The sequence below is a fragment of the Halichoeres trimaculatus genome, unplaced genomic scaffold, assembly GCF_033239565.1.
Source record: "Halichoeres trimaculatus isolate MK-OKI-2021-1 unplaced genomic scaffold, fHalTri1.1 fHalTri1_scaffold_4, whole genome shotgun sequence".
Taxonomy (NCBI): domain Eukaryota; kingdom Metazoa; phylum Chordata; class Actinopteri; order Labriformes; family Labridae; genus Halichoeres; species Halichoeres trimaculatus.
The window spans coordinates 19,064,473-19,086,969 of NW_027437182.1; the positions used below are offsets into that span (position 1 = coordinate 19,064,473).

General features: G+C 41.5%; 1 protein-coding gene across 2 annotated transcripts in view; it reads right to left on the reverse strand.

The window, feature by feature from the left end:
• The window catches only part of cep350 (centrosomal protein 350), a 31,065-nt gene extending 9,146 nt beyond the window's left edge, over nt 1–21,919 (reverse strand). Inside the window, exons 1-28 of one of the 2 annotated variants that reach the window (XM_074667650.1) lie at nt 21,552–21,919; nt 19,324–19,403; nt 19,194–19,237; nt 18,960–19,068; nt 18,691–18,856; nt 17,250–17,899; nt 16,993–17,106; nt 16,684–16,812; nt 15,254–15,370; nt 13,219–13,958; nt 13,000–13,118; nt 11,292–12,298; nt 10,937–11,090; nt 10,531–10,700; nt 10,201–10,378; nt 7,666–7,853; nt 7,369–7,532; nt 6,835–6,945; nt 6,560–6,700; nt 6,284–6,417; nt 5,998–6,105; nt 5,689–5,897; nt 5,358–5,572; nt 4,612–4,884; nt 4,357–4,506; nt 4,025–4,185; nt 1,846–1,968; nt 54–286 (exon numbers count right to left, since the gene is read on the reverse strand). In XM_074667650.1, the coding sequence (XP_074523751.1) occupies nt 54–286; nt 1,846–1,968; nt 4,025–4,185; nt 4,357–4,506; nt 4,612–4,884; nt 5,358–5,572; nt 5,689–5,897; nt 5,998–6,105; nt 6,284–6,417; nt 6,560–6,700; nt 6,835–6,945; nt 7,369–7,532; nt 7,666–7,853; nt 10,201–10,378; nt 10,531–10,700; nt 10,937–11,090; nt 11,292–12,298; nt 13,000–13,118; nt 13,219–13,958; nt 15,254–15,370; nt 16,684–16,812; nt 16,993–17,106; nt 17,250–17,899; nt 18,691–18,856; nt 18,960–19,068; nt 19,194–19,237; nt 19,324–19,399 (5,983 nt within the window). In that variant the 5' untranslated portion in view covers nt 19,400–19,403; nt 21,552–21,919. The remainder of the gene's footprint in view (nt 1–53; nt 287–1,845; nt 1,969–4,024; nt 4,186–4,356; nt 4,507–4,611; nt 4,885–5,357; nt 5,573–5,688; nt 5,898–5,997; nt 6,106–6,283; nt 6,418–6,559; nt 6,701–6,834; nt 6,946–7,368; nt 7,533–7,665; nt 7,854–10,200; nt 10,379–10,530; nt 10,701–10,936; nt 11,091–11,291; nt 12,299–12,999; nt 13,119–13,218; nt 13,959–15,253; nt 15,371–16,683; nt 16,813–16,992; nt 17,107–17,249; nt 17,900–18,690; nt 18,857–18,959; nt 19,069–19,193; nt 19,238–19,323; nt 19,404–21,551) is intronic. The other variant, XM_074667651.1, reaches the window with a different exon arrangement.
• Between the last annotated feature and the right edge of the window lie 578 nt (nt 21,920–22,497).

A 22,497-nucleotide genomic window follows, 5' to 3' on the forward strand; every position in this document is an offset into this window, starting at 1 on the left:
TTCTGTTGGGAAAACAAACCAAAGCAAAACAAAACAGGTATAATCTGCTTCACCTCTCTCATTGTCGGTTCTGAGTTCTGAGCTTTGATGGTGTCTAGAGCTCGGGCTAATGTTGGATATCTCCTCTCTCTTGTCATGTGGAGTGTTTCTTTCCCATACAGCTAGGGCCTCCTTTTCCATCCTGCACACCTCAGCCTCCTCCTGGTCAAGCCGCTGTTTCCACTGCAGCAGCTCCTCTGCATGGTGACGCCTATGCATCAACTGCTGCTCTCTCTTTGTCAGGAACCTGAAGAAAGGAGATGGTAAGAATGAAGGATGAAACAGGGGGAAGGACAGAAAGAAGAGAGGAAAAGGAAGATAGTAAAGTGGTGAGGGGGAGGATGAGGGCATTGAAAACAAGAAACAGGAATGTCAGGTAAGGGTGAGGTGGTGATGGGAGACAAGAGAAGCAAAATGAAGACAATTAAGATAAAAGAAAGTTGTGAAGTAACACTGCAGAAGCAAGCAAACCCATATCCCCTCATCATCCAGTTACCACTCCAAACTTACCTTGAACTTCTTTTAAAACACCAAAATACACACAAACCCACCAGAAACATGCTTTACTCATTTCTTATCCTGGAAAAAATACCCAAATGTTAAGGTAGCATACAAGCACCCGTTACAAAGGCAAGCATAAGTGGTGGCATGTCACTCGGGAGAAAAAAATAAGGGTGAAGATGTCGGATTCATGCAATAGACTGAAACCTGGTTAAACACTGTAAAAGTTTCTGCCAAATACACTTTAAACACCTGTTCTCCCTGAGCCTTAAACTCAGTCTCGTAAGGCAAATTCTCCTGCACATGTGTGCCTGTTACAAATAAAGAATAGCTGTGGCATGATGTGGTCTCCCACAGCTTTGTGTGCCATCACAGTGCAGTATTATGTAGCATTGATTTCATCTAGAGGTCTTTTTCTTGATCTAATGTAAACTGATGACAGGACAGATACTGAAGGACCAGACTTGAGGTTTCTATTAGTGCCTTCCCAAACTCTATTACAGCCAATGGCCATTTGTACTTATTATCCAATCCTATGGAACAGTTCCCTAATAAAGAGGGCTAGTTAAGATTTACTGGGCTCATTAAAGAGATAGACCACTCGATCTGTAGTCTGTTCTCTGCAGAAGTCTTGTTCGTCCTTGTCAGAGTGTGGTTACTCTCAGAACATTTTGTAATGATAACTGAGCAGGAGCTGAGCAGCCAGAAGCCCACAGTTTGAACAGCATTGTAAAGAGCTGCACTGCATCAATCAAAAAAAGAAGAAACGAGTGGGAGAGTCACAAACAATCACCACAGAAATCAGCGAAACCCAAGCAGGGGGTCTGATTTTTATCGTTCAGCAAGGAAGGCTCCAGTAAGAATACGCCTAACCTTTGGACTTCACATAGATAGCGTTCTATCTTTTTTTAACATTGCTTTGCAACTATTATGTTTTGAAGCAAACACTTGGGTCATTTGAGATCTGACTGAATGATAATGAAATTTGATGAAAAACTGATTTATGTAAAGTAAAGTCATTAAAAGGTTAGTTTATTTCATTAATGAAGCTTTCCTTGGGCACACTTCAAATTTCACTCTAGCTCCTCCCCTCAGAAATCCCTCCTGAAAATTAAGAAAACCCCAAACAAACCAATGCATCCAATCAGTCATCATTCACCCCCACACCTCTACAAGGTCCCAGAACCAGTGGGTGAACACAAGCATGTTCCAAGGGATGGGGTTGGGTGGGATAGGGTGGGGTTGAGTTGGGTGAAGGCTAGGTGGGGGGTGCTGGAGGAAAAGGTAGAGAGCACTGTACAGTACCTGACCAACTGGTTGTAGATAAAGAGCTGGAATTTAGGGTGGAGTTTGGGAAGACAGACACTGAGGGAGGCCCAGTGGTGGGCCGTGAACACAGAGAAGAAGTAGTGGACGGGGGAACAGTGTCTACAACACACAAGCACGCAACAGACAGAGTCAGGGGCAGCACACAGACATGGGTATGAAAACAACACACACACAGGCACACGCACACGCACACACACACACACACACACACACGCACAGGTAGTATTAACAACACATGAAGGGAAAAGAACAAGTAGAGAGAAAAGGAGAGAAAAGCCAAATGAGCAAATGTGGTTTTAATGCACCCGTGGCGTCAGGTGTGTCAGGTTTCTGAACAATGATCAACTTTTAGCTTGTTGGAGGGCAGTAACGCTGATTCTTCTAGAAATTTACGTGTAAGATGGCAGATGTTAGTGTGTTATGTCACAGAGAAAGATAGGATACATTTGCTTTAGCAGCGCTCATCAGCAGGGCAGTGGTACCAGAAAGGAACACAGAGAGGGTAGATAACTCACATAAATGGACCACAGCAAGCAAGCAAACAAGCTGATGAATGTTTGATGAAGAAATCTGATAAGGGTTTTAATTTTTCTGTTTTATCATTTTGCAGGTCCTAAGATCAAACGGTGGGTAAATCTTAGTTACGACCAGTCTTCTTTTTTAAGAAACCCAAAAAAGCGTCACAGCTGAATATCAGCCTGAGTTACAGTAAATCCTAAACCCCAGAACAATCAATCCGATTGTTGGAGCTACCAGGTCATGAGAAGCTCTAAAGCCACATGACCATAGCTTTTGCCAAGTCCAAAACCTTTGATGACTTACAGGAAGTCCGTGCCCACAAAGTGACATGTTAAAATAATGGAGAGTAGAAATGTTGGAATGAGGATGCTTAGAAGTAGCTGTGATTAAATGTTTCTCACAAAATAACTATTTTTGAAAAGTTCATGTTGTCAGTTCAAAATATCTGAACTTAAAGTGATACTCTGGGATGGAATAAGTTGGGTCCTATCACAAGGTTTAGGGCAGAAATTACCCCTACAGCAGTGTTTTTGTGCAGCAGAAGCCCAGGGCGCTCGCACTAAACACCCCCTCCCTTCTCCTCTACCGGTTTCCTCTGCACTCAGACAGGGCCATATTTTACTCAACCAAAAACACATAAACACTATAAACATAAACACAATAAACAAACTCCCACCGAAAAAATCTGATATCGGTCTGCATTCACGCTTTATTCAGAGAATTTTCAGTGTGTTACTTTCACACAAAAACACCGCTAAATAAGGCTCTAGTTCTCATCCTGTCTCTTCGTCCTGGCAGACTACCTGCGTTTGTTTATATCTGGCACGCCGCGCGCGGACTGATACACTAAGCAGCGAGCGCCTCATAGCCAGCTGTGGCTCTGCAGCGGAGGTAGCGCCGTTTTACGACACGATGAGAACTAGAGCATTATTTAGCAGTGTTTTTGTGTGAAAGTAACACGCTGAAAATTCTCTAAATAAAGCGTGAATGCAGACCGATATTGGATTTTCTCGGTGGGAGTCCGTTTACTTTTTTTTTTTGGTCAAGTAAAATATGGCCTCACCTGAGTGCAGAGGAAACCGGCTTATGAGCAGGGAAGGGGTGTTTGGTGCGAGCGCCCTGGGCTTCTGCTGCACAAAAACACAGCTGTAGGGGTAATTTCTGCCCTAAACCTTGTGATAGGACCCAACTTGTTCCATCCTGGAGTATCACTTTAAAGGGGTTTACTGTGTCAGAGAGACTTTACTCTCATCTATTTCTCAGAGGAAAGAAATAAACTTGCTTATCTTCACATCCACACATTCACAGATCCACAGCAGGAAGGGAAAATGGAAAATTGGCTGTTAGTGGAAATAAAGATTTAAAAATCACTTTTGACTTATGCAGGTTATCATAAAGGAATGTAAGAAAAGAAGGACTATCAAGAGTGCAAAGCACCACAAGAGACAACAGACCCAAGGCTTTATCACACAAACTTGGTTTAGGATATGAGTACGAGCCAAAGAGACTATGAGGCAAGTTCAACAGTATTTCTACTGTTATGAGAGAAAACTCAACAAGCACTAACTGGAGTCAGCAACACAAGTATTGATTACATTTTGAAACACAACATTAAAAAATACAATGAAAGACTCACTTTTCATCCATGTGAGAGCGCATCTTCTTGAGCTTCTGCATGATGCTGCTCGTCTCACTTCCAGAGATGGAGAGGGAGGGAGAGGAGCAGCGGCCGTCCTCAGCATGCCCTCGGTTGGCAGAGGCTGACTCAAACTGAGAAGTTTCTGACACAGGGGTCTCCTAAAGAATGATAGAAAGTCAACTTTGCAGGTTAGAAAGCCAGTGAAAAGTGCAAGAAACTTAAGGAGGGCGAGATCGGAGGCTGTACTAAACAGTGATGAATAAAAACACTTAAATCTATCTGTATCTTTGTGCAGGCTGTGAAGAGACTTAATGTGCTGCACTACTTACAGGTGCTGGTTCACCCCCTGCACTCTTGAGACGTTCCTTCAGTCTCAGTGTGGAGCTTCTCATGCGCTCAATCTCCTCCTGCTGCTTCAGCAACAGCTGCCTCTCCTTCCTGGCTGCTTTGTTGGCCTCCTGGAGTCGCTTGATCTCAGCCTAAAAATGAGCATGGAATAACAGACAGTTTAATAAACAGCAATTTATACTTTAAAGTTTAAATAACACACATAAATTACTGAATTTTCAACCAAACAGAAGTACCTGTTCTTGCTGAAGTTTTATCAGTAGGCCCCTCTGCTTCTTCCTAATGGGTGGCATTTTGTCATCTTCTCCCTTGTCCCTCAGTGTCTTCTTCTGGTGTTCAAGCCAGGCCAGCTCAGTCCTCGTCTTCTCTTTAAGAGCTTTCTGACGAAGGTGTAGCAGAGAGCTCTGGTGCTGAAGTCTTACCTCTTCGTCTTTCATGTACTGTCGCACCATATCCATAGTAAACTGAGAAAAGCTGTCCTGTCCACCAGAGAAGGGCATGCTTGCATCCTAGAAGAGAGTAAAGGGAAAATGTTGAGTTTAGAATTGGATAAGAAAAAAGATCCACAACAAAAGCCGAGTTAAAAGAAGGTAGATTTGAGGTGATGTTATTAAAAAAATGAGTTCAAGTGCAGAAGCTGTAAGAGATTATATCATAGTATGTCAGTGGAGGGAATTATAGAAAAGATAGCAGATCTTGCTGTCAGTGGCTGACCTTACTGGCTTGTGAGATTTTTTTGTTTTTGAACAAGGTATTTTTTATTGTTTTTTTACATAACACAGAGCAAAAAACACTCCCAACTTTGAATTAACAGCCAGATAGTGTTGCAGATATGAATATATATATTAAAATAAAATATAAATTAAATAAAAAAATAAAAAATTAAAAACTTCAAATCAAAATAAATAATAATAATAATTATTATAATAATAAAATAAATACAATAAATCAGGTAGATAGATCAACAATAATTCTCTCTCACCTTTAAGATGTTGTGTGCCCCTGACATCGTTGTCTTGTTATGACTGGCTGCATCATCCTCTGATTCCTCTTGGTGCCGCGACTTCTTTTCTTTGGTACCTCGTCGATGCGCCTCTGATGGTAACAGGGAGCGGAAGGAACGCTCCTCTATTTCATCCTCTGTCATCGACTCATCAAACTTGAGGGAATACTCTGTTGCCACTGATGTACTGTCACCTAGTGAGCCAAAATTAAGAAGAGCTCAGAGTTAAATGAAAATGTTCAATTCTATTCACTTTTTTAGTTGTTGATACAAAATGTGGCTTTGGATGGCCATTATTGCTTCAACTTACATTTCTCATCCACAACAGAGTGGATGCTGTTGCTGCAGAGGGAGTCGTTAGCTGCAGTCAGAGCCTCCTCCTCAATGGAGCTGCTGGCTTCTTCCCTCTCTTCAGTTCCTGCCTTTTTCCGTTTCCCTGCCCCTGCTTCTTTTTTCATCCTTTCTTTCTGGTTTGAGGAGGCATGTGATGGGCTTTGGTGGCTGCTAGAATCTGCTCCACTGAGGAAATGAGAAATAAAACAGATGGAGAATCGTATTAAAATTCTATCCTACAAATCTAGGGAAAAACAGCTGAAGTAGTGAGAGGCCTGGCTGCTACCTGAGGTTGGGTCTTCTGAAGGACTGAGAGTCAGAGTGACTGAGACTGTTCAGTGGAGACAGAGACTCCTCTGGACCAGTTCTTCTGCTTGACACTGGACTCTGGAAACTGGACGCATGAAATAGAGAGCATTTATCCTCCGGTAAAAATAACCAAAACTTCAACCGATGACAGTTTTTTTTTGAGGCGATAACCATGATGAAGTTTAATTTGAATTCATGGATAAAAGATAAAAGTAAGTGTGAACAGGCAAATACTTTTTATCAAAAGGCGTTTTTTAGTTCACCTGTCCGACTCGTCCTGTCGCTGCTGTGAAAAAGAGCTCTGCTCATCTTTCGACTTTTCCAATACAGAAGATCTTGGGACATCTGGGGGTACAACCAAAGCTCCTGCTAACTGTGACCGCGCCATTTCAGTCATCTGGCAAGAAGAAAAAAAAAAGAGCTTTTTGTTACAGTGTTTATACTTGTGTCTCCACTGAAACTCAACAGTTGAACAGCTTTTGGTACAAAATGACACCTCGGCCGTTTCCCAGACAGAGAGGAAGGTACTGATTGCTTACTTCCTTGATGTGTCGGGCAGTTTCAGCTGTGTATCGTGCTGTCTCAGCCTGTTGACTCATCATCTTTGTAGCTGCCTCCTGGAGGCCCTCCAATGTCTCTCTTTGAGCTCCAGCCAAGCTCTCCTGCAGTTCAATGTGAGCCTGTATTTAAAAATGAAGCACAAGCATGGGCATCATACTCACAGAAAAATACTGATGCTCATACCCCTGAAAATTTGAAAGGAAAGAAACCAAACTCTTAATTGCTGAGAATGAGTTTGTTTTTTTGTCTTTACCCTGGCTGCCTTCTGCCTGTTTTCTTCCAGCTGTAGCTGTGCCTCCAGAGCTTCCCTTTCAGCCTTGATCTTCAGCTCATAGAGGTCACGCTCATGGCTCTGCTGCTTTGCCTGCAGGGTCAAAGATCAGAGTGTAGGTCAATATTGTGTTTCAATTCAGACATTAGTGGGGTAGTAAGTCACTGAAATTTATGGGGGCTGAGAAAAGAAAGAAAAGAACTTCTCATGTAAATGAAATGCTCCATCTATGGATACTGAAGTCACCAATAAATACAATTATTGCTGATTACTTTACTCTGTTTAATTCATCTTTCTGTGATACCTTAAGCCAAGAGCAGGTCTTATTACTTAAGTTACTACGTAGACACAAAAAGGTAATTCCTGCTATCAATATATTAAATAATGCACAAAATTGCATATTCTGTGGAAAAAGATACACAATTCATATTTTCTTCTTCTACTTCTGAAGCCTTTGAATACAGAACAGAAATTGTTGTGTTTCTTGGCTACACATTTATTTTTCCCCTTCTGTACCTTGAGCATCTGGGCCAGTGACACGCTTTCCTGCTGAGCCATGGACACTCCCATCAACCTCTCCACATCCCCCAGGTGTTGAACTGACTCTTCAATAGACTCCAAATACTGAAGTTCTGCTGCCATACGCTGCTGCAGGACAGCCGGTGAATACTGAAGTTGACCTGACAGGAAGGACAGACAGATAGAACATGAGAACAGCAGCTTTCACTAAAATCAAATGAATACAAAACTAAACAGGACAGTCAACATCCTGGTGTTAATAAGTTTGTTGAGAGTTTTGTTGTATTTATTCACCTGTAGTCCTTGTCTCTGCTCTACCACTGCGAGCTCCTGTGCCTGTCTTTGGGCTGTTTACCCCCAGAGAGCCACTTCTTATGGCCTCACTGGAGGAGTTTGATCCTGACGGAGAAACACACTCTGGAGAGCCATGTGGAGAGCTGTGTTTTGGCCTGGCAGAGGACTTCTTACCTTCAATACCCAAACTAGAAAGAGATTTCAAAAGGATAGAAAAGATAGAAAAAGGTCAGGTACAACACAAGCTTAGCTATGGCACTAAGAAGTGGGTCCTTTTACAGGGTATATGCTAAAATCCTAAGGTTGATTTCAATACCCCTTTAAGACTTTTTCAAAAACCTTTTAAAAAAGTTTTAAGACTTTATCGCAACTTTTAGTTGTTGTTGGCATCCACTTTTTAACAGTTGTAGTTTACATTTTTACAGAAATGATGTAAGCTAAGGAGGAATAAAGCTTGAAAGAACAAATGAAACTAAAGGCAGGTTTATTGACACTCCCACAAAAAGAAACAGCAGTTATTCAAGGCCAACTTGTTGAAGAAAATGAGAAATTTTTAAATTATTTTTAAAATTTAGGACATGTGCTGGAGATTGTGTGATTTGCTTTAATGTTGTATCTAATTTCTCTTTATGAAACTAGAAATGACGTTACTGTATAGCTGGTGTTTATGCCGCTCACAATCCTTACTGTTGTATTTTATTGTAACGAGTCTTTATGTATTTTTTTTTATTCTATTCTTTTGAATTTTTGAATTTTTCTACTGACTCCATCGATTTCTGCTGTTAACACAACAATTTTCCAGTTTGGGATCAACAAAGTAACTCTATTCTATTCTATTCTATTTTAGAACTTTATCGGCTGAATGTTTAGCGTCCCAATCAGGGGACAGTTGCAAGGAGGAAAATAAATATTCATGGATATTTTTTGGCTCAAAGCTTGAATACCTATTAAACTTGATACCTCATAAAACCACAATTAAGACTTTTTAATACTTTTTAAGGCCCTTAATTTTCCCAAAATTGATTTATCAACTTTTAATACTTTTTAAGACCCTGCGGACACCCTGCTATAATTTGAAGTTTTTAGCACTGTAGTTTTGTCAATACCTCACTTTTCAGGGCATCTTAAAACCATTTATTGAGAAATGTAGCTTGACACATTGATCTCATTGTTTTTAAAAGCAGGTCTAATCCTCCTCTATCAAACACTGCTTGGTGTTATGCTACAAGCTTTGCAGACTGTTGCTCATTTTGGCAAGAGAAGAAGGTTGCCAGACGGTAAAGAAAGAAGGGGCCCCTGGTAATGCACACCTCAGTACTGACTGAGGGAGCATATCCCTGCTGTAAGAGGCCCAGACTATGAATGGCTATATTGTGCTGCTCAGAGACCAAGGGCAATATCTGAAAGGATTAGGACATAGTTTTCCATTTAGGGAAGCAGACAGTTATAAAAAGACATTCAAGGTACCAGTCAGAATCAATAGAAAATTACAACTAACCCAATGCTGAAGCTGCTTGATGTCAAATATGGGGGTCAGATATCAAAACAGTACACAGAAAGCTCACAAATAATATGGCAACAATTCTGAAATATAACAACATCCAGCTTTAATGGTGTTAGGAAAAGGTCATTCTATATAAATACCTTGTTGTTATTTTAAAAAATCCACAGGCCACAAGCTCTAAAAAGTGGAAGAAATCTGCCATCTGGGTTTTTTAAGTACCATTTGCAATCCAAACTGTCAATACTGGACACTAGGGTTAGGAAGAAAAAAAATCTTTTCTTCTCTGGCAGCCGGCCAAAGCTGTGTGAAGCTGGCTGACCCATCAAACCACCCTGCAGGCCTCCAACACAAGACAGCCAGTGTTTTCTGTCTTGGATTGAACTGCAGCCTCCTTCTGCTGGTGGGCATTACAAGACTGCTTAAACCCTCCGGCCTTTAGCTGAACCACAGGCCACAAGACTGTTTAGGCTGGCAGCTTTAACAAGGACTCTCCAAGCATACTTAAGCAATTTGTTGCACCCTGATAAATTAACATTGGGGTAAGAATGGTTAATGCCAAATGGAGGTTTTGAGTGGTTGGTACAGATACAACTTAAAGGATCCCAACATCTGTGAAGACACCATTGCACAATATTCTACTTAAGACTCGGAGGAAACTGTTGAGTCCAACATTAAATAATTCAAACTGCATCTGGTGAAAACTGGAGTTGCAAATCAAAACCACCATACAAATAAGCACCAGGAAATACAAAACCAGCAATTCCGTGACCCTGAAAACAAACACTTACTACCTGCTACTTTCATAGAAGCATAAAAAGTATTCTAATGCTAATTGGTGCAAATAAGGAAGGAAGACGAGACCTAAATAAACCAATTAGATGTGAGGGAAATGAATACCATCAATGCACCTCTGATAACTGATAAAGTCTCTCGAGAAAAAAAACAACAACGTGGGACACTGCAAATGGAGGGTTTCTTTTTAACCCACTGGTGTCACACTTCCCACCTTGACATCTGCAGAAGATTTTTACCTCTGTGGAGAAGTTTCCCCCAACGTATCATTGGAGTGGACACTCCTGGCCTGACTATGGGGTGAGCTTTTGTCTGAGCTTCTCCTCCTGGAGTCAGAGGATAATGCATCAGAAGGAGGTGAGCAGGAGCTCCTCTGCTCTCCAACCAATGTAGCATCACTCTGATCGGATGCCGTGCCTGCAAAGGAACAGACATGTTGTTATGCAGTGTTCCATGTATAAAAAAACATCACCATACAGAGAATATATGTTCATAGTTCATTTAAAACAATCTGTTGATACAGACACAAATCTGTAAACTGACCAACAATCGAAACCATGAGGTCTCACCTCTCTTTCTGGAGGAGTGCTTGGAAAAAGGTGAGGAGCAAGATGTTGAGCCAGGTGAAGGATGAGGAGAGTGACCAGATATGTGGAAGGATGAGTGGTTGGAATTGATGCCTCCTGTGCTTTTCTCATAAGGAGATCTCCTCATCAGCTCCTCAAAATGAGTGTTAACACTATGACAAAGGGGAGGAGGAAGTTTTATCAAATCACATTGAAATAAAAATTCTTCACCAATGACAACACACAGCACAAAAAATGTACCAGTGACCAGTGAAAAACAGTTGGGATAACTTCTCTTCATCTTTGAACATATGAACTAAGAGTAAGGACTGCTGTCTGAGCTTTCATTTGTGTGATGTGAATGCCACCCAGTGGCCGTTTTGAAAATTGAGGTCTGCTTTTTTATTACCTTTTTGAATTGGTGCCTCTTTTTAAGTGTCCATTGTGTCCGCTGCAATGTGATGAGACAAAGTCATCTTCGTAGACAGCTGGGTCGACAGGGCCATTTCCAAGGTGTGAAGAAAGGGCAGAGTGGGGTGTCCTCTCTGAGTTTCTTTCATGCTCTGTGAAACAAGGTGAGTACAGAAAAAATGTATGATCCTACCCCAGACTGGGTGTAATATTAAATAAACAACATATATTTAAAATTTAAAACATGTTTTGCTGTGTGATGTGTATTACTTCCACCTTATTATATTCATCATCTATAAAATCACCACTCAAAAATATATATCTGACACCTCAAGGTGTATAATCGAACTAACCTTTAGTATGGCCATGAAAGTTCTTTGTGTAGATATTGATAACACTTAGAGGGCTTCCTTTGTTCAACTCCTCCCAGGCTGCTTTGCTGCCTTCATACTGTGCAAAGGGTGAACTAAGAGCCAAGCACCTCGCAGCCTCCCTCTGGAACTCTGATATTCGCTGGAAATCCCTTCTTTGCTCTGCACTGTAGTTCACCAAATGTTCTGCCAAATTAGGTACACGATTGTCGGAGGGTCGATGAGGGCTGGCTTCATCCTCAGAAAAACTTCCTTCACTCAGGAGAGGACCCTCGCTGATGGAACCTGCACTGGAGTTGTGATTATCGGTCTCATTCTTCTCATCCATGGATCCTCTTGTATCTGCAATTCTCTCATCCTCATCAAAGCCATTGACCAGCTTCCTCCTTTCGCTTGGACTACTGTTGAGAACATGCACTGATAAATTAGCCGACGTTAGGTGTGGTTGTGTCGGACTGGTTTGAGTACCCTTTATTAGTTTCTTTCCGCTGAAGGCGTGCAAATTGCCTACACCTGGTAGTTCTGTGTCATCATGTGAAGTAAAACCTGTGCTAGTCAAAATCCTCTGGAGCCTCAAAGCTACATCATTATTTTCTGCTGCTGCTGTCCAGCATCCATCTACATCAGCTGTGGAAGGCCCGGGTACCAAAAGAGTGTCACCTTCAACAGAAGTTGTTGCACCATAGTTGATCCCCTCCCCTGCAAGCTTCCTAGCCTCACTCTCTACACGGTTTGAGAGGGATGCTGCTGTGGCCTTGAGGGCCTCAATACGTGACAACTTGGTCTGTGATCTGCTAGAAGGTGCCGTGGCAGGTCGCTGAGTGCACTGGGTTTCACCAGCTGCCACGGCAGACTCCAGCCTGAGGAGCTGAGAGAGGAGAGGGTCACCAAAAGGAGCATAGGAACTACTGGGACTGGTCATGGGTCGAACAGCAGGGCTCGGACTGTCAGGCTGGAACAAAGGTGGCACTCCTACATCCAAATCGTGCCTGCAAGGAAAGCAAAAATAAAATCAGTTAGGAGAGAGAGGGGATAAAGGAGGGGGAGAGGTGATAAAGCAAACAATGCAACTGTAATTGCAAATACTCGTAACGTTTGAATATCAATGCTGCGGTAGAATTTTTGATGGCAAAGTTCTATGAAAACACATGGATAACAATTTGTCTTCTGGTCTTTTTCAAAAAAACATTTAACGTAGCAGCATACTTTTTACTGCTGCACTTCATGAGTGGTTTTACCGACTACTCTTGTACACAACTGTGAACATGAAACATAACAAAACGATTAAATGTACACTTATCAGGACAGAAAAGCACTAGAATATCTATAGTTCTTATATATAATCACAGAGATGCTCTTTATGTCTGCTTCACAAGTACAGCATTATCTGCCCTTATCTTAGTTTCCAGTCTGCTCTTTCAAATGTTCCTTTATCAGTGACTGTTAAATGAGCCCTAGAGTACTTTCCTTTAATCTTGTATTTTCATAAAGGGCAAAAGGCTTCTGGGGCGCACAATGTTCTCTTAAAATAACCATCTTTGAACAAAGTTTCTCTGTTTGCCACAGTCAGGTGATTTTCTGGAGACTGTCACCCAAACTTTGTTTTCAGCTGATACAAGCTTTTTTTCCGCTGCGAAGAGATATTTCATGTTTATGAGTCAACAAATCTGAAGCAAGAGTGAGGATGTACCTGGATAAAGGAGGAGCTGGGTGATCGTTCAAAGATCTATCACTGCTGGATGGACTCTGTGGTGCCTTCAGCCTTTTGTTTTCTTTGTCCGACTCTCCCGAGGGCTGGTACATCGGCCTCTGTGGAAAAACAAAGTTACACAAAAACAAAGTTAGCTTGTCCTTATGCCCCAACTGATGAAAATAAGAGGATGTTATTTTAAGGTGACGTATAATGTACCATTTGACTAGATGGAGCAGCAGGAAACGTCTGTGCAGTCTCTTCCACCAGCCTGACCTCCTCCAGGAGTTTGTTGTAGGTCTCTTGTAGCCGCTTTTGTACAGGGGCCACAGGTGGCTCACTTGTAAGGGCCACTGTTTTGGCCACTTCTCGTTGTTTCCTGTAGAGCTCCTGTAGTCTCTGATTTCTCCTCTCAGCTTCCTCCCTCAGTGCCCTCTTCTCCTCTGCTTGGCGCCTCTTCCTCTCCTCCTGCTGCTTTAAAATGTACTGGCGAACAGTATCTGCGTCGTAGTGTCGCTTTTTGTGCCCCATTTCAGCTGTGCTGGCAGTGTGAGGCTGGTGTGTAGTGGGGCTAGTGCTGCGGCATCCTCTTGAGGAGGAACCTGTTGCCACAGTAGTTCCCCAAGCAGAGACCGGAGTTCTTGTTCTTGACCCTGATCCCCCTCTCCCTCTCCTACAACCACTCCCACCTCGGGATCTCTGTCGAGTCCTCTCCTCCCTCTCAGCTGCTCTGCACTCCAGCTGGAGGTCATCAAGTATCCCCTGGATGTCTGCTGACAACAAGTCTGCACCTGCACCCTCAGTGGCCCTGTCCCGATCTGCAGATGAGGAGGCAGGTATGGTTGTGTAGAGGCTTTTTGAATGCCCCTGAAAACCACTACCAGGCTGCTCTCGGCTACTGGGACGAGACCTTGGTTTTGCTCCTGAGCGAGGCTCTGAGCTGGAGCGGTGACGTGTAGCTGATGGACAAATAAAGTTAAATGTGAGTCAATAAATAATAAAAAATTCATGATAACAAAAAAAAATTGGATTTACAACAAACCAGGACGAGGCTGAGGTGATACTTTTAAGGTAAATCCAGATTAAGGAAACAGTTTTATTCTCATTCACTTTTCTTAGTGCATCCAAAAGGACTGCATTTATGACACCTACTCTGGGGAAAGTGCAATGTGATGTAAGGCATACAACTCTGAATGCGTACTGCTATTTCTTTTGCTACTTGATATAAATGGAAAATGCAAGGTTTTAACTTTGGATGAGTTTCTACAAAAGATCCTTTAGCAAGAATGTCCCTGTACGTACAAACTATTAGAGGAGTAGAAGGGTTTTCATATCATGTGCCTGTAAATGTTAACACAATATATTGTCATTAAAGGATAACATGGGTGATTGAGGCAGCTATTAACATGTTTTTGAAGAAATGTTAGATTACATGTAAATGTATTCCAACAGGGAATTTCACACATAAAAAAACCCTCCAAGGATGAAGCAGCAGCAGGATCTGACCCAGACTGAAAATGCAAACTTAATAAGGCCTGAGGGGCAGGCTTGCCATGGCAACTCTAATCTGCACCAAACTGAAAATTCCCATGTAGATTTTACACTGTTTAATCCAGACAGTGTTTTTTCAGAACATGGCTGCAGTGAGCCTCATCATCCCCCCCTTCCAGAGTACATGCAGCCTGTACTGGGGCAACCTCTGGAAATGAGGTCATGTCTAATTGTCCACCCAACAAGAACGACACGTCAATCTCTATTCCTTCCGGTCAGTGGTGAACACTGTCGCAGGCAGCAGAGACGGAGGTTGATGCTGGGTAGTCCATGCAAAAAAGCAGTCAGACTCTTTATTTATTGATAGCTTTTGGCTGGCTCTGTTGTCTGCTTTGTTGCCTCACGGTGGGTCCCCAACAAGCATTTTTTTTGTATTATGGCTTCATATAACTACATTACAGATAATATCAAAGTTTAATAGCAACATTAGAGATCAGATTAGAGAAGAATTAGGATGCAAGTAGACTGAAATAAGGGGAATGAGGGTTGGAGAGTTAAGAAGAAAACCCAATTTACACCTAGGTTATAAAGTCTTGTCCTATGTGACGTTTTACCGGAATTAAGCAAAAAGGACATTTTTAACATGTGAGTTTCTCTCAACCTTTTGTGAAATCTTAGACTGTTATGTTATTGGTAGTAACATAGTCGAACGAGATATGAGTGCAGTGGAATCTAAAGAAGGGTAATACTCTTCTGGTCCCACCTGTTCTGCTCTGTCCATCAGCTGTCTGAGGTCTGTCCTCCCTGGAAAGCTTGGGAACTGGACCCAGCACCATCTTAACAAGCTTTTGGCCCTCTCGCCATGATGCAGGGCTTATCGCTGCAGAGGAAAACAAGTTTAAACCTTGGTATCGCTATTTAATATAGTTCAAGTTGACCTCATGAAACCTGATAGCATGCATCAGTATGAATATGCAGAGATGAATCCAACACTGGTGCAGAGTTCACGATGAAGACACAGACAGCTTTGAGAAAAGTAGATGTAAGACATTCACTTTCTCTAGTGAGTGAAGTCATTTACTTCTTAAATGAAATCACATAAAGAAGAATGCTTACTGTATATTAACTGCAAATCTTGATCAAATTAATCCTCAAAATAAAAATTTGTGATCAAACCAACATTTTTTGAATTATTATAATTGAGGTAATGTTTTTTATTTGATTACACACTGTGAATTTTTCACATTGAGTTGTTCAGGCATTAGGAAATTGCATCTTTTCACAACCAAATCTCTTTACTTTAAATGATCTCCGGTGTTCTTTTCACTTTGACGTTGCTCTGCAGGAAGCAGTTCCCGGTAATGAAACTGAACATTCCCACACTGAGCAGCTGTTTATGCCATGTAGACAAGCCAATTGAACATGGTCTGAGATTTCTGAGGACTATTTATAGAGCTGTGCCAGTATGGAACAGGCAAACTTTGGGGGCAACACAATTGTTGAAGAAAACACAAGCTCTGACACCAGACAGGGAGCCAATAAGATAAACATGTTGCTCACTTTGAGGTTATTTGGAGGTGACCTTCTTTGGTCTGAAAATTTCACAGATTTGGGACTTAGGCAGAATAATCAATCTAAAGCAATGCATTCTATCAGTGTTTTTGTATCAGATACAAAGACAGCTTTATATTATCTTCAAAGGTTCACTCCTGGGAAGAACCTTTGAGAATAGAGAAAGGGGGATTCCCTTGGTTGTTCCAGCTTACCGCTGTATGAGGCTTCAATTATTCAATGTAGCTCTCTGTTTGCTACTTGGTGGTTTCAGACTGCATTTAACATGTACTGGACATTTCTTTTAGAATTTAAGACTCATCACAGCCTCACAAGTTCACAATGTGTTCATATACCGGAACACACATGAGCTCAGTACAGGACAAGTGTTATGGATGGAAAGAACAGTCAGCACTGTAGACTTGCTGCTGTCTGTCTGGGACATTAATGCCATTCAGATTAAAAGTAGATTAAAAATTATAGATTATTTGTTCTGTGTAATTAGTTAACAGTGATTGAGTGTACTGTCTAGTAAAACAAAGGAAACATCGTTCCACTGTTCAACATGCTTTCCTACTGTCACTAATTAAAAATAGATCAGCGGATGGGGTGGCCCTCTCACATAAAAGAGGATTAATATACCTGGTTTTGCATTTGGGTCAGAGGAAGGGGCAGCTCTGTGGACCTTCCTGACAGGCTTTGGAGGCCTCCTCTCTTTGTACCTTTCTGCTCCACGTTCTCTCTGCTGCTGATCTCTGGACCTTGTGGTCTCTGCAAACAGAAGACAGGTGCAGAAAATCAGCGACATGGACAAACACAAAAACAGAATGATTTATCATTACATGGTCAGAAAAAAACAACTCCTTAGCCTCCTCCTGGGGTTGCAGCAACAAGTCCAGACAAAAACATACATCAGTTTTAGAGAGGAAGACATTAGCAGAGTAAGCTTACCAGCAAACTGGCGAGACAGGTCTCTATATATTTCTCTGCTGAGGTTATGAAACTCGTCCTCATTCCAAACTTTGCCGTCAGGAGTCCGGATCTTTGTCTCAGTGCTGTTGAAACCTGAGGAGTCACAGGGTCAATGTTGTCAAGCTGCAGCATCATGTTTTCTACTACTTGGCTTAAATCTGAATCACCATATGCAATCATTCAAAACAAACACAACATCATTCTACAGTTGGCAACAAGTCAAACACTAAAGCTACCTCTGTATATAGGTGCAGGTGGTGCAGCTGCTACTTTCCGTACTTTTGCTGTTGCCATGTTGGCAACAGCATTGGTATTATTACTACACACAGCTGTTGTAATCTGCTGCTCCAGATAACCCCGCAGTTTTTCTTTCTCTGCAGTCTCCTCCAGATGCTGTCTCTGCCTGCGAATACGCTCTTTCAGCTTCTCCAGCTTATCGTCAGGCTGATGCCGCCTTAGATTCTCCAGTCGCTGAGATGCTGAGCCAGGGCTGGAAGAAGGAGTGTTCTCCCCTCGTTGTATGGAGCCTGGGGCTGGAGCTACACAAAAGCTTGGATCTTGGCTATCCATTCCATGTTGTGCTTTGGGAGTTCTTTCCTCCTCAGCCCCCTCCAGACCTGTCAGATGTGACTGGTTTCCAATAGTCCTCATGCTGACCAGGGCTGGCTGGTCATTGAGGTAGCGGACCTCTGTGCTCTCCAGAGCTGAGGAGTGTGTGCTGTCCAGGTCCCTGTCAGTCTGTTTGTCCCTGGTGTCTCTCTGGTAGACCAGTTGGCTACAGAGAGGATCCGAGGAGGGCGGGGAAGAAGGGTGTGAAGACCCTGGCACCGAGTGAAGACTGTAGGCCTCCAGCTGAGAGGCGGGATGTGGTGGAGGAGTGGCCTCTCTGTACACAAACCAGATTACATGGGATCAAGAAGGGGATCAAGATTTACACTTAATTTACCAGATACTGAGTGTACAGAACAGCACATTTATAGGAAAAGGTTGTGAAAGATGAACAAGTCTTAGTAAGTGTACATATAAAAGCAATCAATTTTTTTATTTTTCAAATTATCAATTCTTAACTTAGTATCATTATTAAAAATCATTTACATGATGCTATATAAAGAACAAAATGAAACATTTAGATTAAAAACCTCTCAATCCATTTTACTGTTTATGTGCACATTAACCAGATTGGTAATTAGTTAAATCTGTTATGCTAAACTTTGGGTTTTGCTGTTGTACTTAAACTGCTGGAGCCAAACTGCCATAGAGCTACGAGATGTTTGAAGATGTCAAGAACACATGGTTTCTGAATGGAAGCTTTAAGAGGCAGACGACGAGGGGGAGGGCTTGGTATTTTGCTGAAGGAGCTCTTGAGCTGTATCAAGCCAAAACAATAAGGTGATGCAGTACTTGTTATGTAAACATCAAAGCTCAAATGTGGAATCACGATAATCTTAAAATGTCTTCACTCTGCTGAAGATAATCAAATACTTCAGAAGTGGTCAAATTATTATAATGTTAATACCATTGAAAATAGTCATGATGTCAACTTTCTTTGGTATGTTAAGGTACACAGGAAACATCAAAGGGGTCAATATCCAGTGACAGCATGTTTTTTTTTTTATAACCGTAGCAACAGGCTTTAAAAAAAGGACTTGGAAATGTTTTGAAGTACAAAATCTGTACCTGTAAGAGGCAAGAGGTTCTCTGAATTCCACACTGTTGTTCCTACAGACATTGCTGTCCTGGGTGGTATTTCTCAGGGGGCTGCGGGAGCTACTTTTTTCTGGACTCTGCTGACTACGCCCCCTGTGCTTTGAAGACACTCCATTGTTGTCAGCCCGCCGTCCATCTGTGAAAGAAACATAAAAAAAAGAGTTTTAATAGAGCAAACAGAGTTGTCTAACTGAAGCCATACTTTGATGTATTTGGCTCTACATTTTGCCATCACTCACCCCTGTGACGAACATTTCGAGCAGATTTCTTCCTGGGAGGATCCATGACAGACTCCAGCAGGACCCCTGTGCCCGGGGTTGCCTCTAGGCGGTTTTCTATGTGCCGCAACTACAGATTTACAACAATGAAGAGTGAAAAGGCAGTATTTTTCATCACTTTTACAAAACATACATTATCTTACTGAAAGGTTGACAAAAAAGACATTTAGAAGAACTTGTTTTAGTTGTACTTACAGCAGCTTTGGACTGAGCCAAACTTTTCCATGCAGTTGTCAGCTCTGACAAAGAAAAATCCATTAATAACCAAAAAAAGATCTTTATTTTGTATGACCTTTATTCATCCATGACTTTTTATAAAACAAACCTGGGTCAATAGTTGGATCATTGAGCTGCTGAGCAGAGAAAACCTCCGTCCTTCTGCTGCTCCTCATCTCTCCCATTCACCTGCAGCCAAGTTGTAACAGTTGTAAACAAGGAAAAAAGAACTGACTACAATAGATCAACACAGTCTTTTCCTCTGTGTATTCATCTGAATGCCTGTGCCAAAAAAGGCAGTGACTATCCAGTAGAGAGACAGAAACAAGTCATCAATTAGGGGCAAAAGAAAATTAAGCTGTTATCTGAAACTAAAACAAAATATATTCAAAAAGAAAATCAAGCACAAAGAACAAGCCCTGGGGACATAAAGACAAGCTGTACACTGTGCTGAGGTTTTCAGTTAAATAACACACTGAATTAAATGTTAATCCTAATTCATTCTAAGTATACCAATCATAGTTCACCAGCTTCTTCATGTCACCCTGCTGTTAAAAACTAGTCAGACGACAGCACATACCTCAAAAGATTTCCATGAGGGAAGGTGAGCAAAACTGTCACATGTCAGCCGTGTGATGTTTACCTAAAACACGTCACCAGAAAAGTGCACAGGTGTCTGGTATTACCTATTAACTATTCTCATTCTGTCACAAAAAAAAGAAAAATTATGACAGTTTTGTGTGGATTAAAAAAAACAACAGGACAATGGTGGAAAACAACGAAAGCTGTAAAAAGTGAAGTCCACTACTGATCTCCAGGCAGGCCTAGCTTCGATAGTTTGCTCAATGTCTGTGTTTTGCAATCACGTTACACAACTACTTTCAGTCATTCAGAATTTTTCAGGAGTCATGCATTTTACCCAGAACAATCACATGACACTGCCCGGGGCATTTAAATCAGGAGGATGAGTGAACAGGGTGGAAATAAATTCACCACTGCTTCTTCCACAGAAGCAACTACACCACCAGAGAACAGGAGGCCATAAAGGAATGAATACCATACACTCATATTTCATGAGTCAAAAAAAAAATTAAAATGCTGTTTATTAAACCAGATTAGTGGCAGTTAATTAAGTATTTGCTGTGATCTAAATCTGAGGACAAATTTGTGAGAGAGCCAAGGGCTGTTTAAATGGATATTGTGGATAAGGGAAGGAAACATTTTCCAGGGTGATCTTGACAATAGCTGACTTAAGCTGCTTTTACAGGGGTGGTGCTTGACCAGTACATCCATAGGCCAGCATTGCATTGCTCACTTCCTTTTTTTAAAGGCTGCTAACAAAAGTTTGTTTAAAGTGAAACCTGTCACAGGGAAAGTGAACTCATCGCTGATCTTCCAGAAAAGCGGTGTCCAGTGACACAGAGGCAAATTTTTACTGATACAGTGCAGTTCATTTCCATTCAAACAAATGCACACTATTATTTGTACACCGAGTTGACGGCTGACTAACTGTAGTCAATCGATGATGTCACTTCTGATTGCCTGCTTCAACAGAAACGCTAATGTGAGGGTGCATGCGTGTTACTAGCATCTTTACATGGAGGTCACAACAGGACAAGAGATAAATATTGCCCCCCACCGACTGTTCTTACTTTGACTTTGACCTAAGTCTTAATGATCTTTGACCTCCATTTATTGACCTGAGATCGCCTCAGTCCCTGGATCAGTTGTTTTAAGTTCCTGTTTTGACACTAGTTACGTTTTTTTCTTCCGTGTGTTAAAACCCGAAAGCTTGGAATGGGTGGAATTTGACTGATAGTGACCGGTACCTGTACAAGACCAACGTCACTCGGTCACAGTGACCAATATTCTCAGTAACAACAATATTAATTTATAGCCTAAAATGTGGAAACCTCACATTAAAGGAAATAAAAACGCATTCTTAGTCCAAACTTGTATATGACGAACGATCTATGTCATGGCTAGAAGTGTAACATTCTTCCAGGAAATACACACTACCCAGCTCAACATTAATGTTAACCTACTTTCGGGCGTAAACTGCTAAATGTTATCTGTCATTTTGTAATTGGATACCAGGCAAACTGATCTGAACTTTTCGGACGCTATTTTTAGTTCCTGATAGGACAATTTTAAGTCAATAACATATGTATCAGCAATTATATGTTAAGCCTTTCTCGGAACGGTTTGTTTTGAAACGTCTTCGTTCCAAAGAGTAGTCGGAGCCGCCAACTCAAGGGAGTTAATCTTAACGTTGGCTGACAGTGAAGAGTTAAATTAACTCAGTTAAACGCATTTCCTGAATACAACAAGCCATACCTTCAGTGAAATGACCTCCCGTGTCCAGATAACAACATTAATCCTGATGTCCCAGTGATAAAAATATCCAAACTTCTCCAGACTTCTCCTTCAGCTGTCTGTTTGCTAACGTTAGCCGGCTAACGTTAGCAAACCGATGTTAGCTAGCAGTTGTGCCAACTGAGCTAGCAACTTTTCTTAGCGACATGCACCCATTGTTCTCCTCTGAATGGTTTTACAGGCAATACGATATCCCGGTCAGCCGTGTGGTTCTTAGAAAGAAATGTCGCAACCCGCCTATGAGGTCGCCTTTCCCGGGTTACTGTGTTGATGAAACTCAGCGGTGGGTGAAACTGGAGTATCCAAGACGGGTAGGTAACGTTAACGAAGACCAAAGTATCGCGAGCGTTGGATCACGTCATCCAGTGCCAAACACTACTGTTCCACCAAAACTCATTCAAGCTGAAGCTGCAAGTACACAATAATTCTTATACTGATGTAATATATTCAAAAGGTCCTCTAGATTTAAATATGATCATTATATCGTTTGTTCAGTTACCTCGAAATCAATTTACAACATTTTAGTCAGAGACTATCAACACATAAAAACATTTTTATCTATAATGTTGTGGGGGAAAAAATAAATTATGCAGTTCCATCCTTATAAATAAACGGCTTGTGGCTTACAGTTCGATTACAAATAGAATTCTTTCCTTAACTGAACCAAGTATTCATGATAAAAAAGGCAAAAATGTGTAAAACTACACTACTTTACTACTATTTTCCCCTTAGTATCTTTTCGTTGATGATCATAATAGAAAACATTAATTTTTAGGAGTAAGAGTACATTTTTGAAGTAAACTCACAATTCTAAATCCACGCTATTGGTCATAATCAAAGAAAGAATGGGGAAATTTGGAAAAATAATGAGAAAGTAAGATCATTTTTATGTATACACTAATAACCA